The sequence below is a fragment of the Squalius cephalus genome (genome assembly GCF_949319135.1).
Source record: "Squalius cephalus genome assembly, chromosome: 9".
Classification (NCBI taxonomy): Eukaryota; Metazoa; Chordata; class Actinopteri; order Cypriniformes; family Leuciscidae; genus Squalius; species Squalius cephalus.
Genome location: NC_137130.1, coordinates 7,354,742 through 7,374,193, shown reverse-complemented (window position 1 = coordinate 7,374,193; position 19,452 = coordinate 7,354,742). Strand labels below are relative to the sequence as shown.

The 19,452-nt window shown below is 36.8% G+C and overlaps 1 protein-coding gene across 4 annotated transcripts in view; it reads right to left on the bottom strand.

The window, feature by feature from the left end:
* Positions 1 to 19,452, bottom strand: part of pde1a (phosphodiesterase 1A, calmodulin-dependent) — a 109,944-nt gene that overhangs the window by 48,273 nt on the left and 42,219 nt on the right. For 3 of the 4 annotated variants that reach the window (XM_079882297.1, XM_079882298.1, XM_079882300.1), the window contains one exon: positions 18,622 to 18,648. The exons of the other annotated variant lie outside the window; for it this stretch is intronic. In XM_079882297.1, the coding sequence (XP_079738423.1) occupies positions 18,622 to 18,648 (27 nt within the window). The remainder of the gene's footprint in view (positions 1 to 18,621; positions 18,649 to 19,452) is intronic. 4 annotated transcript variants of the gene reach the window in all.

Sequence of the window (19,452 nt, the reverse complement as noted above, 5' to 3'; positions counted from 1 at the left end):
AAGAGGTCAAGTGTCATAGAAACATGTGGGTGGGCTCATTTGACTTGGGGCAGTAAACAGCCAATCACGAATTCCCATCAACACTTCCTAGCCATGCCCTAGTAACCATTGTCGAGCATCCTAGTAACCCAAACCCAAACAGGGATATCTTCAAAATCGAATGTCATAGAGGGATTGCAGTTGGTTTATATCATTCATACTGACAAGCTGCCTGTGGAGTATCATCATTGGCAGCTATCAAGCCAGTCCCTAGCAACCAAACAGTAACCTAGCAACCATTTAGCGAGACCTATATTTCTGCATCAGAACATCGTAGAGACATGAGGTGTTTCTCAATGTCAAGGATACTTCCTTGGCAGGACTGGTCCTTCCAAGTCACTTCCTTCAGAGGCTAGGCGAGGCTCCTCTTAAGCATTCTACTGTCTATGGTTTTTCAACGGCTCTGGAACAGGCTAGCAAGTGCACGTCAGTGCGTCATTACGTCAGTGAAAATGAAAAACAGAGCGTTGCTATGGACGCAGTTCTGTTCACTCGGGCAATATAATCGTTTTTAAATCAATAAACTCCTTTTTAATCATATTGATTATTTGACTGTCAAGTGTGTTTAAACAGTGCAGGTCAATTTGATCCATAACATAATGGATGTAATTATTTTTTTAAACAAATGTTTGGTAACGTAAATATATTTACATTTGAAAGCATATTAACGCTCCGACTCCGCGTTAGTCCGTTAACGTCTAACATTTTGAATTTTTTTAACAAGATAGCAAAGCTGCGCGCATAGGATTGTGGGTGATTTGAGAGCGTGAAGAGCGCGAAGTCTACTCATATGCATCCTTTCCTGTGTATGGGATATTTTTCGAACGAAGGACGCAGTCCTTGGTTGAAATTCCGAGGAGCCTCGACATTGGAACAGTCCTTCGACGGATGTCGATGACGTAGCATCCTCGGAATTCTGGCTTCCGAGGATCGTTCCTTGACATTGAGAAACGCCTATGGTGTTTGGCTCCTTTGACAAATTTTAGCAAACAGGACTTTTGAGGACTACAGGACATTAGGACAGTCTGAGGAGGCTACAGCTGAGGTCGGTCAGAAATACAGCATCAACACCTTCGATCTGGTCGTCTGCATGAAGGCTCTGCCACTTGTCTTGAAGTTCTGGGAGAAGTACAAGCACCACCCAGGGCAGTTCCATACTGCCATGAACTACCTAAACATGATCAATAACCTTAAGTACCATGGTTCAGGCTATGTTGAGATTGTTCTTGAGGCTCAGCTGGTCATAAGTGGCTGTCTGAAGATTGTGCTCCAAGGCTCTCTTCTGCCTCAAGACCGTCTGTGAAACACTAGAGTGGCTGCTGCTGGAGCGTTTCATTAAGGAGGAGGGTGTCCAGCTCACTCCTGAGGCTCTGCTCAACCTCACCAAGTCGTGTGACCGACAGAACCTCAACCTTTCTCTTCAAGATGACTCCACCCTTAACATCATCAGGTATTATCTGGAGTATCAAGACACATATTTTTATCAAGACAGAGATAAAAACTGTGTCGCTGCTCAGAGAACGACAGGACAGAGATTTGTTTGGGTTCATTCTCCGTCGAGGACATAAATATGGGGAATACCATCGGCTTGTTCAAGAGCTAAAGCTAGTTGCGTCAGAGCCGTTGAAATACTGTTGAATGTTTTTCAATCGCTCTTGTTGCATTCAAATAAAACAGTTGCCATGACAACTTGCTACTGTAAACAGAAGCTGGCAATGCTTGCCCCGCCTCCAGGGTCTTCTGAGTGGTCCGCTGTTTTGGTACTGACATTGATGAGCGGTGCTGCGTGTAAAAGTTGAAATTATTTTAACTTGACACAGCGTCTTAAAAACACGTCTCTCATGTGCGAAACACAGCAAAAGACACGAGACACGAGCGCAATGGTCATACACGACCATCTAGCGCATGTTTACATAGAAAAACAATGGAAAACTAGCACACTGGAATGGAAAAACACAACTCTTCAACTCTCAGCACCTCATCACGCTCCCATTGAAAACAATTGGATAAATACGCTAGCCTCGGGAAAAAACACTGGTGGACACAAGGCCTTAGGCTGTGCCTGAAATCGTCCCCTATACCCTTAAAGGTCCCGTTCTATGTGATCCCATGTTTCAAACTTTAGTTAGTGTGTAATGTTGTTGTTAGAGTATAAATAATATCTGTAAAATTATAAAGCTCAAAGTTCAATGCCAAGCGAGATATTTTATTTAACAGAAGTTGACTACAAAAAACGGCTGGATTGGACTACACCCCTCTACTTCCTTCTTTAATGATGTCACTAGAACCGTAACCTCCGCCCACAGGAACACAGGCGTATTGATGGCGAAATGTCAACAGACGTGGTTGATGTTTATCTATAATCGGATACCGCAAAAGTTTAATTCGAAGTTTTTAGTTTGCTCTGTCCATTTCACCACGGACTGTTTTTCTAACCTGGGATAATATCAAGCAGGCTTCTCTCAGCGTTTCATACTGACGAAGAGGACAATTTCAACTATATTCCAGCAAGCGGTAAGTAGTGATTTAATATGGAAGTAGCGATCAACTTCACATCGTTTCTCTTAGTAGGATGAAAATAATCTTACTTAAACTGTGATTAATATACAGAAAGCGATCAAAGAACAATCCCTTTCCAATCGCCCAAGCTGCTGTCGGTGACACAGCGCGAGTTTATCTGGACTCTTGCCAAAACTCGTTATGAAATCAATGACGCTGTTACACTGCACAACGAATCTCTTACTGTATTTATATACCTCATGTTTGCATTGGTGAAATCATTAGTGAGAGTGCAGAAACTGCGTTGCAATGATAAGATCTTTTTTCACGCGATCAACAGACTGTTATCTGCTCAATGCTCATCACTGCGACCTTTTATGTGATGGTAATAGATCTAAATACTTAAAAAACTTCTCACGATTCGTTAATCCCGATAGCTGTAATAGTAAAAACGTATAATAGCTGTAATAGTAAAAGTTTTCCAGATAGTTCCACATGTAATGCCAGATATTTCATATGCAAGCATGTCAGCCAATCACAGCAGAGGGCGTTTACACTGAAGTCTCACAGCAGACACGCCCCTTCAAACAGAGTGTTCAAACCAGGGAATGAAATCAGGCTAGGAAATATGCCTTTTATTTCTAAATTATAACAATTTTTGATCTAAAAAACATACTAACATTATAAGGGCACCCTTGGAAACATTATAAAATAATAAAAATAATCCATGGAATGGGACCTTTAAATAAGACACTATTTAAGGGGACAGCCATTTGTAGTGGTGTCCGTAAACATAGTGGACATTATCGAGTGCACTCATTCAATCCCACAATGCACCGCAATAACGAGTGTACAACCAATGTACACTCAATAGGTAGAGAACACCCATAATGCACTGTGAGAGTCGAATGAATTTCTTTTAATTATGTCTGACCAGAATTTCCAAACCGCTGGTCCATTGTGGCCACAGCATAATATCATACAGGTATAAATTCAATTTTAATTGATTATTAAATTGTTTATTTAAGGTTTATACATGCTAGTTTCCATGGCAGAGTCCAAGATTAATCTTTTCAATGCTAATGGAGCAGCCAGTTTGCTATGTTTCAAATGATTATTAAACAGCAAGCACAAACTATGCAAGAGTGGCAACTCTTCTGGCGCACTCAGTGTCTGAATTTACTCATTAATTTTCATTCACTCCATCAAGTGGACTATATAAGTGGAGTAATGTAGGGAATAGTGAATGAGGGTATAGGGGGCCATTTCGAACACAGCATTAGCGTTGATTTAATTATTCATTTAATATTCATTTATTTCTGTATTTTATGTTTACTATTCAATATAACTCCACATCATAGAAGGAAACCTACATCAAATTTATATTTCTGTCGTGTAAGGTGTTGTTTATGTCTTGTAAGTCTTGGAGAATGCTTTCAACCCTTTGTATCTAGATTAACTCCAGGTAGAACGCTCAACAAATGCATTGCACCACAAGTTGTGCTTTTGGTCTCTATGGCAACAAACTGCTGCTGCTTTCTCCACATTCCAGTCCTGAAGTGCCTCCATCACCTCATGATTAACAACATTTGTTCCACAATACAAATGCACTTTTTATTGAATATGTTGCTGCTGCATCTTAAATAGGTGTCAATAATCTCACTTTCAGAGACAGACGTAGTACGAGAGGTATCAGTTTTGCACTGACGACGTGTTGTTAACTCTTTTTCTCCTAACATTTCTTACTCTTATTTCACACAAAGAAATTACCTTTATGGGTACAACACTGGGGCATAACCCTTAAAGGACATCTTTGTACCTTATTTACCCCTATAAGGTTTATACTTTACATCTACAATATTTGGTGAAAATGTTCTTATTGAGATCACTGCATCTTTACAAATCTGAGCACATTTTGAAAATAGAAAATTAATATGGATGGTATATCTCCGATGATTTGGTTTAAAAAAAATATGAAAAATGCTTTAGTTTAATTGAGATCTCTGACGTTTGATTATGCAAAGCATCTTTGCAAAGTGAGTAAAAGTACAGATACCTTATAGAGAAAATGACTACATTAAAAGACACAAGTCACCAATTCCAATACGACTTGAGTAAAAGTCCTGAAATATCTGATTTTAACAGTACTTAAGTATTTTACTCGTACTGAATGTAGGCTCAAAGATGCAGTAGTAATAAGAACACCTAAGAAACATGCCAGTGAAAAACAAGAAACAGTTGATTTGTTAGGAGAGGAAACGCATGTTTATCTTCTAAAAAAAAAATAAAACTGAACTTTTCAATTAATCAAGGTCGACACAACAGCCTCTTAAATGTCTACAACCAGATGGGTGCTTATGAAACACTGCATGAAACACTGTGTGAATCTTTTGCTCCGTACCAGTGATTCGGAGTGCGTGTCAAACTGCCAGTCACGCGATTTCAGTAAGTGAGGCTTTTTGACGTCAAAATGTCACATAACATCGTTTTTACCCGATCTCTAATCGATTTTATACATTTGTAGACATTTTTGTTGAGACATTAGTATAATAAAAAGGAAGAATTGAAATGAATAGTCTCTCGTTGGCCTGGTTAACCAAGCTCTCCATAAAAAAAAAAAACAAGAACAATTTAATTTAATAACGACAATTAAAAAAAATAATGACACTTCATATTATTTGTTAATTGCATTTAAAAGATTACATTTTTAATAAAACATTTGCAATTGGTTTGTAAAATTGGTTTTCCTACATGTATGGGGTGAATTTTTGATGCATTTACACCATTCTGACCAGCAGAACATTTTGTGAAACAATCGGTTCAATTGATTCAAAGTTTCAAAAAGCTTTGTTTCTCCCATCACTAACTCTCAAGTCTCAGTTAAGCGCAAGTGCTCAAAAAGAGCAGTAAACCAATGTCCTTTAAAAAGGTCTCCATATAATGTATTAATAAAATAATGTTAAATAAAATGAAATAGTCAAAGCCTACTTGTCCTGGACATGCTGGGCTGTGTTCAGCCCCGACAAAACGTTGCACAACGTTTTTTAAACAGAAACGGTGATGCGTTGAACATCCTGTTCTGATGACGCAAGAGTTGCAACTATGGCAGCTGAGAAGGCCATTCTTTGTGTTCTTTTTGAAGAATTTTCTGAGCCTGATGAAGTCGGTATAAATATGTGTTTAATAGGCTACTACAAAATATGCCCGATGTTACATTTGCACTTGCCGCCCAGAACAAAAGAGAACATCCCAATCGAGTGAAGGGATTGCTGAAACTGAAATGGAAGCACACATCTTACCTAATTCAGAGTAAAACACATCTATTGTATTTAGCCTCACATACTGACTTTATTTGTAGTTCATACTGTTTTAATACCCTGTATTTTCTTTCTCATTTTTAGGAAAAGCACTTAATTACCATTGTTTATTTCTATACCAAATGTCATACACTTGCAATGAAGCTAAAAATATAAACAACTACATCATGTTGATATCCTATATTTTTACAATAAAACTTACACAAACATGTCTTCTAATATCCTCAGTTGTTGCGTATACCGAGCTGCATCGAACACATTTGTAAATTACTTTCCTTGAACCCATTGTGCGAGTTCACTTTAATACCACATGCGTTATATACATGTTGCTGTTGATTGGACTGCAGTTCTGACACACCCACCAAACAAGAGAAAACGTATCTCAAACCCCGTTGCACACCGGTGCACGCCGTTTCCAGGAAACATGACGTTCAACCCGGAAACCATAGCAAAACGTTGCGCACCGTTTTGAACTTGAACGTGCCCCTGGTTTTGGCCTCATCACCAGGTGCATTCATGTCCTCAAATCATATATGAAACACCTGCTATTCACCACTACCTGCTAATGGAAGTAAAGTTGACAAGTTTGGGTGGGTACACAATATGTAGTTCCTTCAATGCCCCTGTAGATGGCGATATCACTTCTTTTTGTAGCAGAAATAAACTGCTGCAGAAAAAGTTAGGTGCCATGCAAAATGTAACAAATAATTGTATTACTCATCACAAATGTATTGGGAGTAACGTGCACATATATTTATTAAAAATGTACTCAAGTAGAGAGTAACAGTTGCTAATATCTTTGACACTCAGTAAAACCACAAAGTAGCCAAAAAGATACTTAAGTACGGTAATTAATTAGGCTACGTTTCCTCAAATACTTTACAGCACTAATTACTGTATATCTCAGATTTTTGTTTTTAAAAGAATTTGATGAGTTCATATAGAGATCTCTGGCCTTTGATTGCACAAGGCATCTTTGCAAATGTGAGCACAGTTTGAGACATTACTGAAACTCTACAGGAGAACAATGAGATTGCTATTGACTTTTTTTCTTCCAGGAGAAAAAGCAAGAGACTGATTGCCATGCTGTCTAGGAGAAACGATTGAGACGTTAAAGCAATCTCATTTGTGATTTATTGGGAGAATTCTCTCTGCACTACTTCATTCAGTATGTCATAATCGCAGAAGCTTGTGACCTCCCACACAAAACTGCTAAAGTGTGACTACATTTTCCTGTGGCTACAGAAAAAAAAAAAAAAAAAAAAAAAAAAAAACGGTACTTGAGATCAATCATTGCAACAAATCTCAGCGTCTTCGCTCTCCAGAGCCATATGGCCCCGCCAAGATTTCTGTATCTGACCTGAATGGAAACAATGTTGTGCTGTGCAAATAAATGACAGAATTGTTCTAGTGGGGCAGTGGAACACAAAGTGGGAGTTTGAGGCAGCAAGACGTAGGATTAATTAGCACACGCAGGCTAACGTGCCGATAATTAGTTTGTATGTGGCGGATTCTGTTAAGACTGAGCTCCGACTGAAAGCCCTTGGGAAGCATGAGTCATTCCCCGCAGGAGGCTGAGGAAAACATCACTCAGGACCCTTTTACATCGCTCGTGCCATTATGAGACTAAAGAGTATGTTGCTAGTGGTAACAGCCCTTTTGATGAAATTCCTTATGGTGATATTATGAGAATTGATCTGACATTTAAAGTAAGCATGGAAATTCTTATTAAAAAATCTGCACACACATAAAAATCATTTCTGCAATTCAAAGTGACACTAAATACAACATAAAGACCATGTGAAGGCTTTTCAGGTTGTTTTTTTCTGTGCGAATGGGTTTGATTGCTTTTGACTGAACATTTAATTTAGGGAAAATAATATTTTATTAAAAAGATCAAAATTAAATAAATGTAGCTGTTGATTATTGAATTTGAAAACACATAATAACATCATTTAAGCACACTTTTTTTTTATCTTAATAGACTTTAAGACTTAATAGACTTAATAGAAATTTAATTAAAAAGCGGGATTACTTCTCGGAGGACTTCTCAGTCTTTTTTAATTCTTTTTTATTTTAAAGGAGAACTCCGGTCAATTTGTCGATTGTAGAGTTCGCGCAGTTAGTTAGTTACCTATGATCACGGTATGTGCGCTGGCTGAATTAACTTCATTTTTATTAATATCTTTCACATCTACTGCAGTCAGATTCACCGTGTTCACTCTGAAAGGAATCACTCACATGGCTGTGTACTTGTAATGACACATCAAGGATGTTAAGAGGCTAAAAGCAGGTTTAAAACTTGCCCCATTGAAGTCAACAGGGTGCAAATTTTAAAAAGAGGATAACACGGTGTAGGCAACACCGATTTTTGTCGTTGTTCTCTGTACTGACAGCACTCCAAATTTACAAAAAAAAAATGAGCTCAATGTTAAAATTGACCGGAGTTCTACGGAGTTGATCGGACTTTTTTCAAGTGTACAGAAAAATCTGTACACTTGAAAAAAGTAAAGGTCTCCATTTGCTCTCATTTTGCTGTCAGCAAAATGAGAGCAAATGGAGACCTTTACTTTTTTCAAGTGTACAGATTTTTCTCCTTTAGAGTTTCATTCACAACAATGGCTCAAATTGTGCTCATATGTTCCAAGAGACTTCTCAATATGAACTCAAACAGTTCCATAGTATTTAGATCATGTTAACCACAGTAAAACCCACACATTGCACCTCACTACCATAGTAAAAAATAACTATGTTGCTTCTATGGTATTTGTTGTGAAAATCAGTTGCTTAAAGACATTTAGTATAATACAAATGCACAAAAACTGCTATAGCTTAATAACAAAAATACTGTAATATTCCATTACTCCACAGCATGATCTGAGTAGTGCAAACATTATATTAAACATTTAATAATTTTATCAAGAAAAATATTTTTGTAGTTCATGGCTTTTTTTGTGTGTCCATTTTAGAGCATTTTCAGACTTCAGGAAAATTGCTTGCAGGGTATTATTCAAAAACTCACCTTTTGTGTTCCACAGAAGAAATAAAAGTCATACGGATTTGGAACAGTAGAGGGTGAGTAAATTATTTTCATATTTTGTTGATCTATTCCCTTAAGTCTCATGAGATGTAAACGAGACAACTTTGAGCAATACAATTTTCCTCTGGGTTGGGTAAATTCACACTCTCTTTTCTCTCTCTCTCTCTCTCTCTCTCTCTCTCTCTCTCTCTCTCTCTCTCTCTCTCTCTCTCTCTCTCTCTCTCTCTCTCTCTCTCTCTCTCCTGGGCCGATCAGGTTGGGTTAGTGACATTGAAATTACTGCAGTACCACCAAGGCTGGTGTTCTTTTATTCTTCACAGACATGTCAAAAAAAACACTTACATTTAGCTCTGACAATTCGAGATGATGTCACGGAAATAACGAGAATCCAAAATCTGTCGCATTCAGTTGCTAATGACTTTGTTTGTTTGTTTCCAGAGCCAACCATAGCAGTTTTGCTCCGATCTAAAACTGATAAAGCAATTCTAATTTAACCTTATAGCCTCACGCTGTGATTCATGTTGCTATAGCAACCATCATATATGAGCGTGGAGCGGATAGTGCTCATATCGAGAATAAATTTGTTTTCGTTTTCTATTCACTTCTGTTTCTTTTATCACTCACAGCCAGCTTTTTGTGCTTTGCAGCTTTACATGAGTTATAAAATGATTGCAAGGCAGCCGATTGTTGTTTTTCAATTTTTGATTGGTGCTCTCAACATGAAGTGATATAGTATTGATGATATTGTTCTGTGAATGTTCTTCCTATATTCTTCTACAATGGCACAAAAATGTCTCCAAAGCCTCTTTAAGAAAGCAAGGATTTGGTTGTTTGCCGAAACGAGGCCTCGAGCATTTATTGATTGAATGCAAGAAAATAGTAATTGCATTGCTACATTTTCATTTCCAGGCAAATTTAAGTCTGGCGGCCTTATTTAGACAGTCAACATCAAGTTAATATAAAACAAAGTAAAAGAGGTAAAATAAAAAAGAAGAAGAGAGGGAGAGATTAATCAAGCAAGGACAAATCACAGTCTAAACTGCTCTCAGAAAATTTCTCAGATGACTGGACGGCTTCTAAATATGGATGCAGATAACCGTCGTACAGGGCGCACATATGGTGCCAAGCTCTGGTATTCCAGTCCACTAAACTAATTGTTGAGCTGCCAGCTGAAGCCCTATTCACACTGACAGCAGTTTCAGCTCTGGAGGTTTGTGTGCTGTTGGTAGTGAAGGTGCTCATGCTGCGGGATACCCGAAAATCTTTTTTTAACGCTTTTGAAAAATCTGAACACAAATAAGATAAAAAAATAAGATGTCATTCAGTTTTCTTGCAGCTAAAAATGTACATTATGTATGTAGAATAAAAGGTTTGGGGTCAGTAAGATTCTGTTACTTATGATTATTTTTAGGGGTGCACGATATATCGGCCGCCGATATAATATCGGCCGATATGGTCATTTTTTTTACACATCGGTATCGGTCCGATGTCAAAATAGGGCCGATGTGAACAGGCCGATATTTGACGTGTGAAGTTGAAGATTAAGTTACTGATGCTGACTCGTGCAGTGAATGCGCCTGAATGAGCTACCCCTGACCCCGCCCCTAAACCTACCCATCACGTGGGTTTAGACAAATGTACAAATTCGTACGAGTGAGGTCGTACGAATTAGTACGAATTAGCCAACTTTTTATCATTCGTACGAATTCATACGAATTGGTCGTGAGATAGCGTTGGAGCTACACATTTCATACAGATGACATAAGCAGAGAACAGTCTGTTTTCTTTCATTTTGATTTGTTCTGTTTAAAAATAGATGTTTCAAGCTTTCTATATAGGCTATGTCTCAGGTCTGTGAGGCAGGTAGGTTTCGGTTCATTTGAGACGCGCTTCAGTTCACGCGCTTTCGCCTCCATGTCCTGATTAAATATTTTCTAATATTTACTTTGTTTATTTTTGATGAAACATTGATCAAAATTAAGATACAATTAATACAAAACGAAATTAAATTTAAAGACAGGCTTTGTGCTTTCTGTTTGAGGTCTCTGTGAAAGTTTTAAAGCAGTCTTTGGACGTGCGTTACAGAGAACATTCACGTCAGTAACATTGTTAACGCAGTCCAGTGCGACTTGTGATTTTTCCCTCTTCATGACACATTTTTGATTGATCGTTTTTTGACTCGTAGATATTTGAATATTGCTTGATATTTGATAACCGTTCGAATTTGATTTTTCTAAAAAGTGACCGCACGTGTGATTTGTGGATTACTGATAAGCGCGAGTGAGAAACAGGCGTTTATTATTCATTCTCAGTGTTGAGAAACGTAGCCTTCATGTGTTACGTTATTGTGTTAATAATAACTAAAGTAGCCTACCTAATTATGTTACATATTTATTTTGTATGAAAACTAGCGCGTTCGTTACTTATGGATTAAAAAGTAGGCTACCGATGTATCAGTGCTGCGCGAGCTGTCCCTCACAAACACGGACGCGCGCACACACAGAGAGAGAGAAGATAATTGTAAAATGAAAAATTGACGGGCTAAGTTTAAATTTTGTTCTTGCTTGTTTTTTTTTTTCTTTCAAAATGTCAGAAAGCATTTTGTATTATCCATCCGATCCGTGTTTTTAAAATTCGTTAAATGACGGACGTTTTACTGTTAACGCAGCCCATATGTCGGATTCGTCTTATAGCCTACTTGTTATTATTTTTAGAATAAGTGATTCGTTATGCTATTATTGGACTCCTGTCTATTCATTGTCAACTGTTTTCTATAAATATGTTTGAATTGGCTAACATTTATTCAGCTAATGCGTGTCCTGTTTAAAATGTGCAATGTTCAAAGGCAAAGACAGCACGTCACAAATAGAAGCCCTTTTCCCTGTGCTATTTAGTATCATATTTGGATATTGGAATAATAAATTAAGTAGCCTATCTTAATTGTACACAATGTTCCTGGTTTTTTTTTTCCTGTTTTCTAAGGGTTTCTTAATTTTAGACAAGTTGACCAGCACACATTATATGCAATGCAATATAATGCATGTGTGTCGTATGTGTGACATATTTTGCATACAGGTAAAGGTGCCCAATATCAGTCATTTCTAAAGTAAAAAAAAAAAAAAGTGTTTTGGAAAATTGCTCTTTATTTGATAATCATTAAAATTTGTTTTCTATACAGAGATATCGACATCGGTAAATATCGGTATCGGCCATAACAGCAATATTAATATCGGTTATCGGTATCGGCCACAATTTTCACATCGGTGCATCCCTAATTATTTTATGTTTCTGAAAAAAGTCTCTCACCAAGGCTGCATTTATTTGATCCAAAATAGAGTAAAAACAACAATTTATGAAATATTATTTCAACTTAAAATAACTGTTTTCTATTTTAATTTTTTTTTAAATGTAATTTATTTTTGTGACGCAAAGCTGAATGATTTTCAGCATCATTACTCCAGTCTTCAGTGTCACATGATCCTTCAGAAAGCATTCTAATATACTGATTTGCTGCTCAAGATACATCACTTGTTGTGCTGTTTAATATTTTTGTGGAAACAGTGATATATTTATGAATAGAAATTTCAAAAGAACAGCATTTATTTATTTTAAATGTATTTATTTTTTCATTACTGTCAATTTTGAACAATTCAATATATTCTATTTGATCTTTTTAATAATTTATTTTAGAAAAACAAAATAAAGTCTTCCTGACCCCAAACTTTTGAGTGATTGTATATACACTGAAAAAAATGATTTGTTGAATTTAATAAAAAAAATTATGGTAAGTGGTTGTGCAAAATTGATTTTAGCTACATTTAAACAAATGCATTAAGTTGAACTAAAATTGATTAAGTTCAACTTAATGCATTTGTTTAAATGTACCTAAAATCAATTGTGTATATTGTATTATATTATATGTGTGAAGAGATAAATCCCATTGAAAATAACTTTCTGTCACTTTGCTGCAAGTTGCTGTCAGTGTAAACAAAGGCTTAACTCAAAAAATATTGTGAATTACTTTTTTTTGCATGGAACACAAAGGGAGAAGAATGTCCAAACTGCTCTTTTCCCCACAATGAAAGTGGATTGTGAACAAGGACAGCTGTGATCACAACCATTCATTTTTGGAAATACATAACGGTGAGTACATTATGACAGAACCTTCATTTTTGAGTGAACTATCATTTTAAATAAAAGTGCACTAACCCAAACATGGTTTTGTTGCTTTAGGAAACACACAAGTGACAAAAGTAAATGGCTTTCAAGTAAATCATAGACATACAGAGGAAGTGGATAAAATAAACTATAGCATTCATTCTCACCACATGCAAGAGTGTGTGTGTGGCTTGTTTCTGACAAGAAGCAGAAACATACGCTCACTTCTGGCATGTGCACGGTCGCCTCTCTATTCTATTGACAACTACGAAACAACGGTAGATTAATAAGCTACATGTTCCCAAAACAAGCTAAAGCAACACAACAAAACAACCCAAAGCCTTTTTGCTCGCAGGATGCCGGTCTGTTTGTTAACATCTGCCAATTTCTGGACAGCTTGAAATGAATTCAGATCCAGAGAAAAGGAAACACTCAGTTGCCAGGAGACATCACCAGAATGTTTTAGCAAATGCTGGAGAGGTGGTACGAGGCCTGAGACAGGAACCTGTTGACAGGAGGCCCACACGACACAATGCAGAAATATCTGGAATGTCTACTGTGCAGATGTCACATTTTCTTTCTCACATTAGCTAGTTTCAAAGTACACAGTATAATGCTCAAAACACTGAAAGTTGCACTTATAGGGTCATTCTGTTTTAAAATAACTCATAGACTTAGCCATAATCATTTTTCTACTTGCTATTGCGAGTCACAAACAGACCGTATTGAGGGAGGGACATTTTTATTCTAGAGAGCATTTGATTGGACAAAAGGTTGTAGTACTGTACAAGTCATACATTTTTTTATATATATTTATTTTCCCCAAATGAGAAAGACTCTACATTTGACATGCACATACGTGCTTAGGGCCAGATTTACTAACAGCTTGCACCAGCGCAAACTCACTTTTGGCATTAAAAAAACTATGCAGTGTAAAATTAGCGCTGAAAAGGCGTAGGCACTTTTGCAGCTGACCTTATTGCATATGCATTTGTAGGAGTTTCCCTTTCCAGACGCAAAATATATGGGAGGAGAGTATTTAAATTAATCACGCAAGGTGATTTACTAAGGTTTGCGCTCATCAATTTACTGGTATTTGCACGATTATTTAACGCCCCAAAAAAACATGTCTTAAACCAGACGCTAATTTTCGCTGGTCTTAGTAGATTGCGTTGGTCATTATGGAAATAATCCCATCTGCGCTTTTTTGGAATTGCGTTCTCATGCTAATTTGCCCTGTTTAGTAAATCTGGCCCTAAATGTTCATTTTGTCAAATAGATGACCTCAGAACTAACAGACATGAGCTAAAGTTTGTTCTTATGAGTTTTTAAGTCAACATATAAATATTAAAAAAATGGATATGTTGGGCAATTTCATATTTTTTTCCTCTTTTTTACTTAAAAAAGTTAACTTTACTTGATAAAGTTGCCCATCCCTTATATATAGGCCAAGTATGAGATTTCCCCCTTACTTGTTGGGGCAGAGCATGGGAATTTCTGATTCTCTCCCCCATGTTAATTGATAATTCGCCGATTAGAGTATATAAGTGCTCCGGGTTATATTTGGAGTAGACACTCACTCCCTGTGGGATAGTTTCTCCCACGAGTGGCTCGTGACCAGGATGTAGCATCTTCCTGACTTCTTTCTCATTTGTTTCTTATATCATGTTGCTGTGGTTTTTATATTTGTTTTCCTTTATTATGCCTTTAGACTTATGTTTATTATTATGTATGGTTATTGTAGTATTTGTTAAGGATGCACTACTACTCTATAGGTACTCAAGATTAACATGAGATTAGGTGAAACTGTGCATGTTATGTACCCTTTAAACAAGTGGGCCGGAACAAACATAATTTTATATGTATAAAATTATATATATATGGCTTGTAGCACTTTTATATATATATATATATATATATATATATGGCTTGTAGCACTTATTCAACAAAACAATAAATGTAATTTATTGACATTAGGTTTGTAATTAATGCTTTATATTTCTCATATTTTATTCTTCATATTTTATGTCTCAGAAAAGTTTTGTCCCACAAGCCTGTCTTTAAACTTCAACAGCTAATGACACAACACAGCAGGAAATTATTGAATGGCTACTCGACACTCGTTATATTATGCTCTATTCTTTTCTATTGTGTTTTCAGAGAAAGAGCGCCAACACAATGCCGCCTCTTACATGAACAACCTGTGCACAGCTCTTCACACTTTTATATTCACCCAACACCCTTATGGACTGTGTTGCTCTAATGTAAAGGTCAGTGCAAGAAAGCTTTTGGTGTCTCTGAAGTGGTTTTGCTGTAGCTGAAACCATGAATAGTCTGTGCATTTGAATTTACGAGTAAATAACTCAATGCCACGTTAAAATAATGGCAACTTTGCCATAGTAATTAAAGCATAAAGATTCCAAAGGGAGTTTTTGCAGCAATGCCATAAAAAAATAAAAAATAAAAATAAAAAAACATTTTGGGTTCCTCAAAGAGCCTTTCAGAAAACAGTTCTTAAAAGAACCATTTTTCTCACTATGAAGAACATTGTAATAATCTAAAGAAAAACATTTTTTTTTTCACTATAAAAAACTACATTACGTATATGAATGTTTTCAATGAGCTTTGTTTTGGGACAGTTTAATGGGGGCCTCTAGTGGATACATTACTCACATCTTCTGAATTCCAAAAGATTTGTAAAAGGATCCTTTGCTTTAACAGCATCTGTAGAGTTTAATTCATTATTGTTTAGAGTCATTTAATCAATGAGACCACCATACATTATTCATAACAGCTTGCTGAACACTAAGTGCTTAAAGCACTGCTTATATAATTAGTTTGATTGATTATCTCCTGCATTATATGGTGTCACACGCTGTCAGTTCACATTCTATTTAAGTTCACGCCACAGGACTAATTGTGGTTGAATATACCTTTCACACTACAAAACAACTAATGGGATCTCATTAGTTGGATCTCATGAAAACATGTTAAAGTCACGTCATTTTAAAATAAAAATGAAAAGAATTTGAAATTTCTTAGAGAATTAGAGACCATTAAGATCGTTTCCATTGTGACAGGCATACTGCATTGACTGCAATACATCTGAACATTTTACCTTTGAGTTTTAAATATTTTTTATTTTTTTTATTGAGATTAAGGGATAAACTGAATGTGACATTTTACTTTTGATTTGTTTGTTTTTTTAGTTCTCATTCTCAAAGCTGATTCTCATTATTAAAAATTACTGTAATGCGACCCATATATTTATGTTGGTCAAACATATTTTAACCAGCATCAATTCCACAATGACATAAACAGTACTATATCATATTTTTTCCACAACATATTGTTTACTTTTTTTTTTTTCATTTTAAATGAGAATTAAGGAGGAAATTTCATTAAAATAATATCAAAAAGTCACAGTGGTCCAAAAATAATGCTTTGTTGTCTTCAAGTTAATTATAATTTCTTATTTTTTTTCTATTGATTTTGGGGTGAATTGTCACCTGAACTTGATCCTGACAGGTTTTGTGAGATTCACCCAATTACAGTAACCACTGTTTTCCACGTAAACCTCTCACACCTTCAGGACATGACTGATTTTGACACATGAATTACCAATCGACTCTTGTTTCCTGAGGTGAATACTGATGCAGAAATGTCGTTGTCCTCTCCACAGATTCTCTGAAGTACACATGCTGTGGTCCACCTAACTGATAGTGGAGAGCTGTGCTTTGAAGGAAGGCCATTGTTAAGTAGCACCTCTCAGCGTGCATTACATAAATGTGGGGCTGTTACTGAGGGCAGGCGAGTGTTTAGCATCAGAGGCAGTAATGTGGGTGTGTGTGAGGGCCACTTCACCCGAACTAGACTGCTCTGATTGGCCTGCACACAAGAGCTTGACAGAGGTTTCCACATAGAGGAGGGCCAGTGAAGGCATCAGGGCCCTTCAAAGTCAGTAATGCTTTGTGTATGTATGTGTGTGAGAGAGAAAATGCATTGACACATGTTTTATTTATGCGCTGGGCTACATCTGTAGTACTTTGAACACTTTGGCAAATATTATTAATGCATGATTAGGAATTTACTAAAGCATTTACTAAAGGAATTAGCATTGCTTGCAAGGCAGCAAAGGAATATTGTTAAAGTTTGAGGTAAGGGATTTAGCTTTGGTAAAAAATATTATTTTAAATAATATAATACATCAAATAATAAATATTAATATTTTTATAGAAAAAAATCTAATATTTTTCGAATAAAAAAAAAAATGAAAATGCAAAAATGGTGCATTTGAATTTTAGGTGAGCGTCATCAGTGGCACAAGAGATGCGTCGATGATGTAAAAGTTTTTGCGTTTTAATGATTTTCTTAGCCTATCCACTTGATCCCACTAGATACAGCGCTGCTGCGTTGTTTATTCAAAACATTGCCAAAATTCATGTGCTAGACGGAAATCTCTGAACATGCTCCTTTCCAAAACCAAGTGAGGCAGCATTGACAATAATTGAACTGAACAGAATGGGCTATTGAATGGGCTATTGAATGGGCTATTGAATGAATATTTTACCCGAAATAAACACATTTTTGTACATGTTAGAGTATTGTGCTATTAGCTTAGCAACATCAAACTATTTGAAATAATCTGTGAGTCAAGTCTCCATCTCAGGTTTTGAATGCTGCCTATGTAGGCAGTACACTATGCAGGCAGTAGGCAGCTCACTAGGTATTGAAACATTTCCTTTGTGGCAGTGAACTGCAACCAATCACAAATCATTATTTAAATAGATGTAAGAAAGCAGACCAATCATAATTCCGAATACGGCTACTATAACGACGTCGTAGCTGTTGGTTACATTATGAATGCTGTGTTCTATCAATGCTCCATGAAAGTTTGAATAGTACAAAAGCACACCCAAGGCTAAAATTGTCCACAAAACAGTTCCGAATTAGTCTGTAAGTTAAACAGTTCAGGCTGAATCAATAGCACAAGTTCAATACTTGGCATCAGGGCTTTAGAACAAACCCGAACCAGAATGTTTTAGGAATATCAATACAGAGCTGCCATGAATGCGTTGCGATAATCTCTTCAGCGTTCCATTCCAGAGCTGCCCCACTTCTGTAATCCGTACATCCGCATCAGACAGCGGGTGCAGTTTGTATCGTGTGGGCTGTCACACATGGAAATGGAAGAACACTTGTTCCTGGTTGATGTTTTGTCTGGATCGAGATGCTAAGCCATTTAGCAAAGCCTAATTACAGGGATGGTCTCCTTGAAGCACCATGTTCATTGGCACAGGTGAAAGCGCCGGGTTGTACTGTCAATATCTCTCCTGCTCCTTGATCAGCCCATTTAATCATGATTTCAGCTGCAACCTTCACGTTAGCACACCAGATCTTTACCCATTACGCAACCCCCACACTATGGAGGTGGCAACGAAACCATTAGTGACCCAGCTGGAGTGATAAGATTGCGGTTCGATTCATCCAGCCTGCATCACTTGTCATGCATGAAATGTTCCTCCAATGAATTGCTGTGACACAAATAGAGACCAACTTTGGACTTACCTTTGAGATGTGCTTTTGTACTTCTGCCTGTAAGACAAAAAAATGGAAGCACATTAGCTTGAAACAAGAACAGCATTCTCTCTTTCCCGTTTGAACAAAGCCAGGATTCTCAAGGACTTCTCACTTCCCCGCTACAGTGATAGTTATCGAATGGAGCTGCTGTTATCGGATGCGTTTTAGACTGACTGTTTGAAAATCTACAGCGCACTGGGACGAATTGCAAATCAATCGCTAATACATTTGTTTATATATTAAACAGCCGTAATAACTCATTTTGCTTTTGATTGTGTTTAATCCACCTAGAAGTTTCCAAAGAACAACTGTGAACTGGATGTTGAGCAGTATGCCGTTTCAACGCATCCCAAAACAACACTGTCTACCTAGGATGGGATGAATGGATGAGCACGATTGGTCTATAGGAATAGATCCAAAGAGGCTTGAATGAGCTTTGCAGGGAGGTGATGGAACTAGACTGGTTTAAATCCCGGGATCATCCATTCACTGACTCCGACTTTCTACAAATTTGCTTCTGTTATAGGTCACAGCACCTGATTAGATTGCACCGATGCATTTAACATCAGACTAAAGGTTATTATGTTTTCGCAGTGACCAGAACAACAGAAAGTCATTTTTATGATGGAAAATAGGATAACAAGATTTAAGTCAAATTAAGCATACTGAATAAACAGTCAAAGTATATAATTTTATTTTTGTTTTGAATAAGGTTTGCTAAAAGATTAATTATTTAATCATTATGGCAGAAAAATAAGCTGGAATATTAATGTAAAATGAATGTAACTCTCTGTATAACATGAACTACTGACACTTATG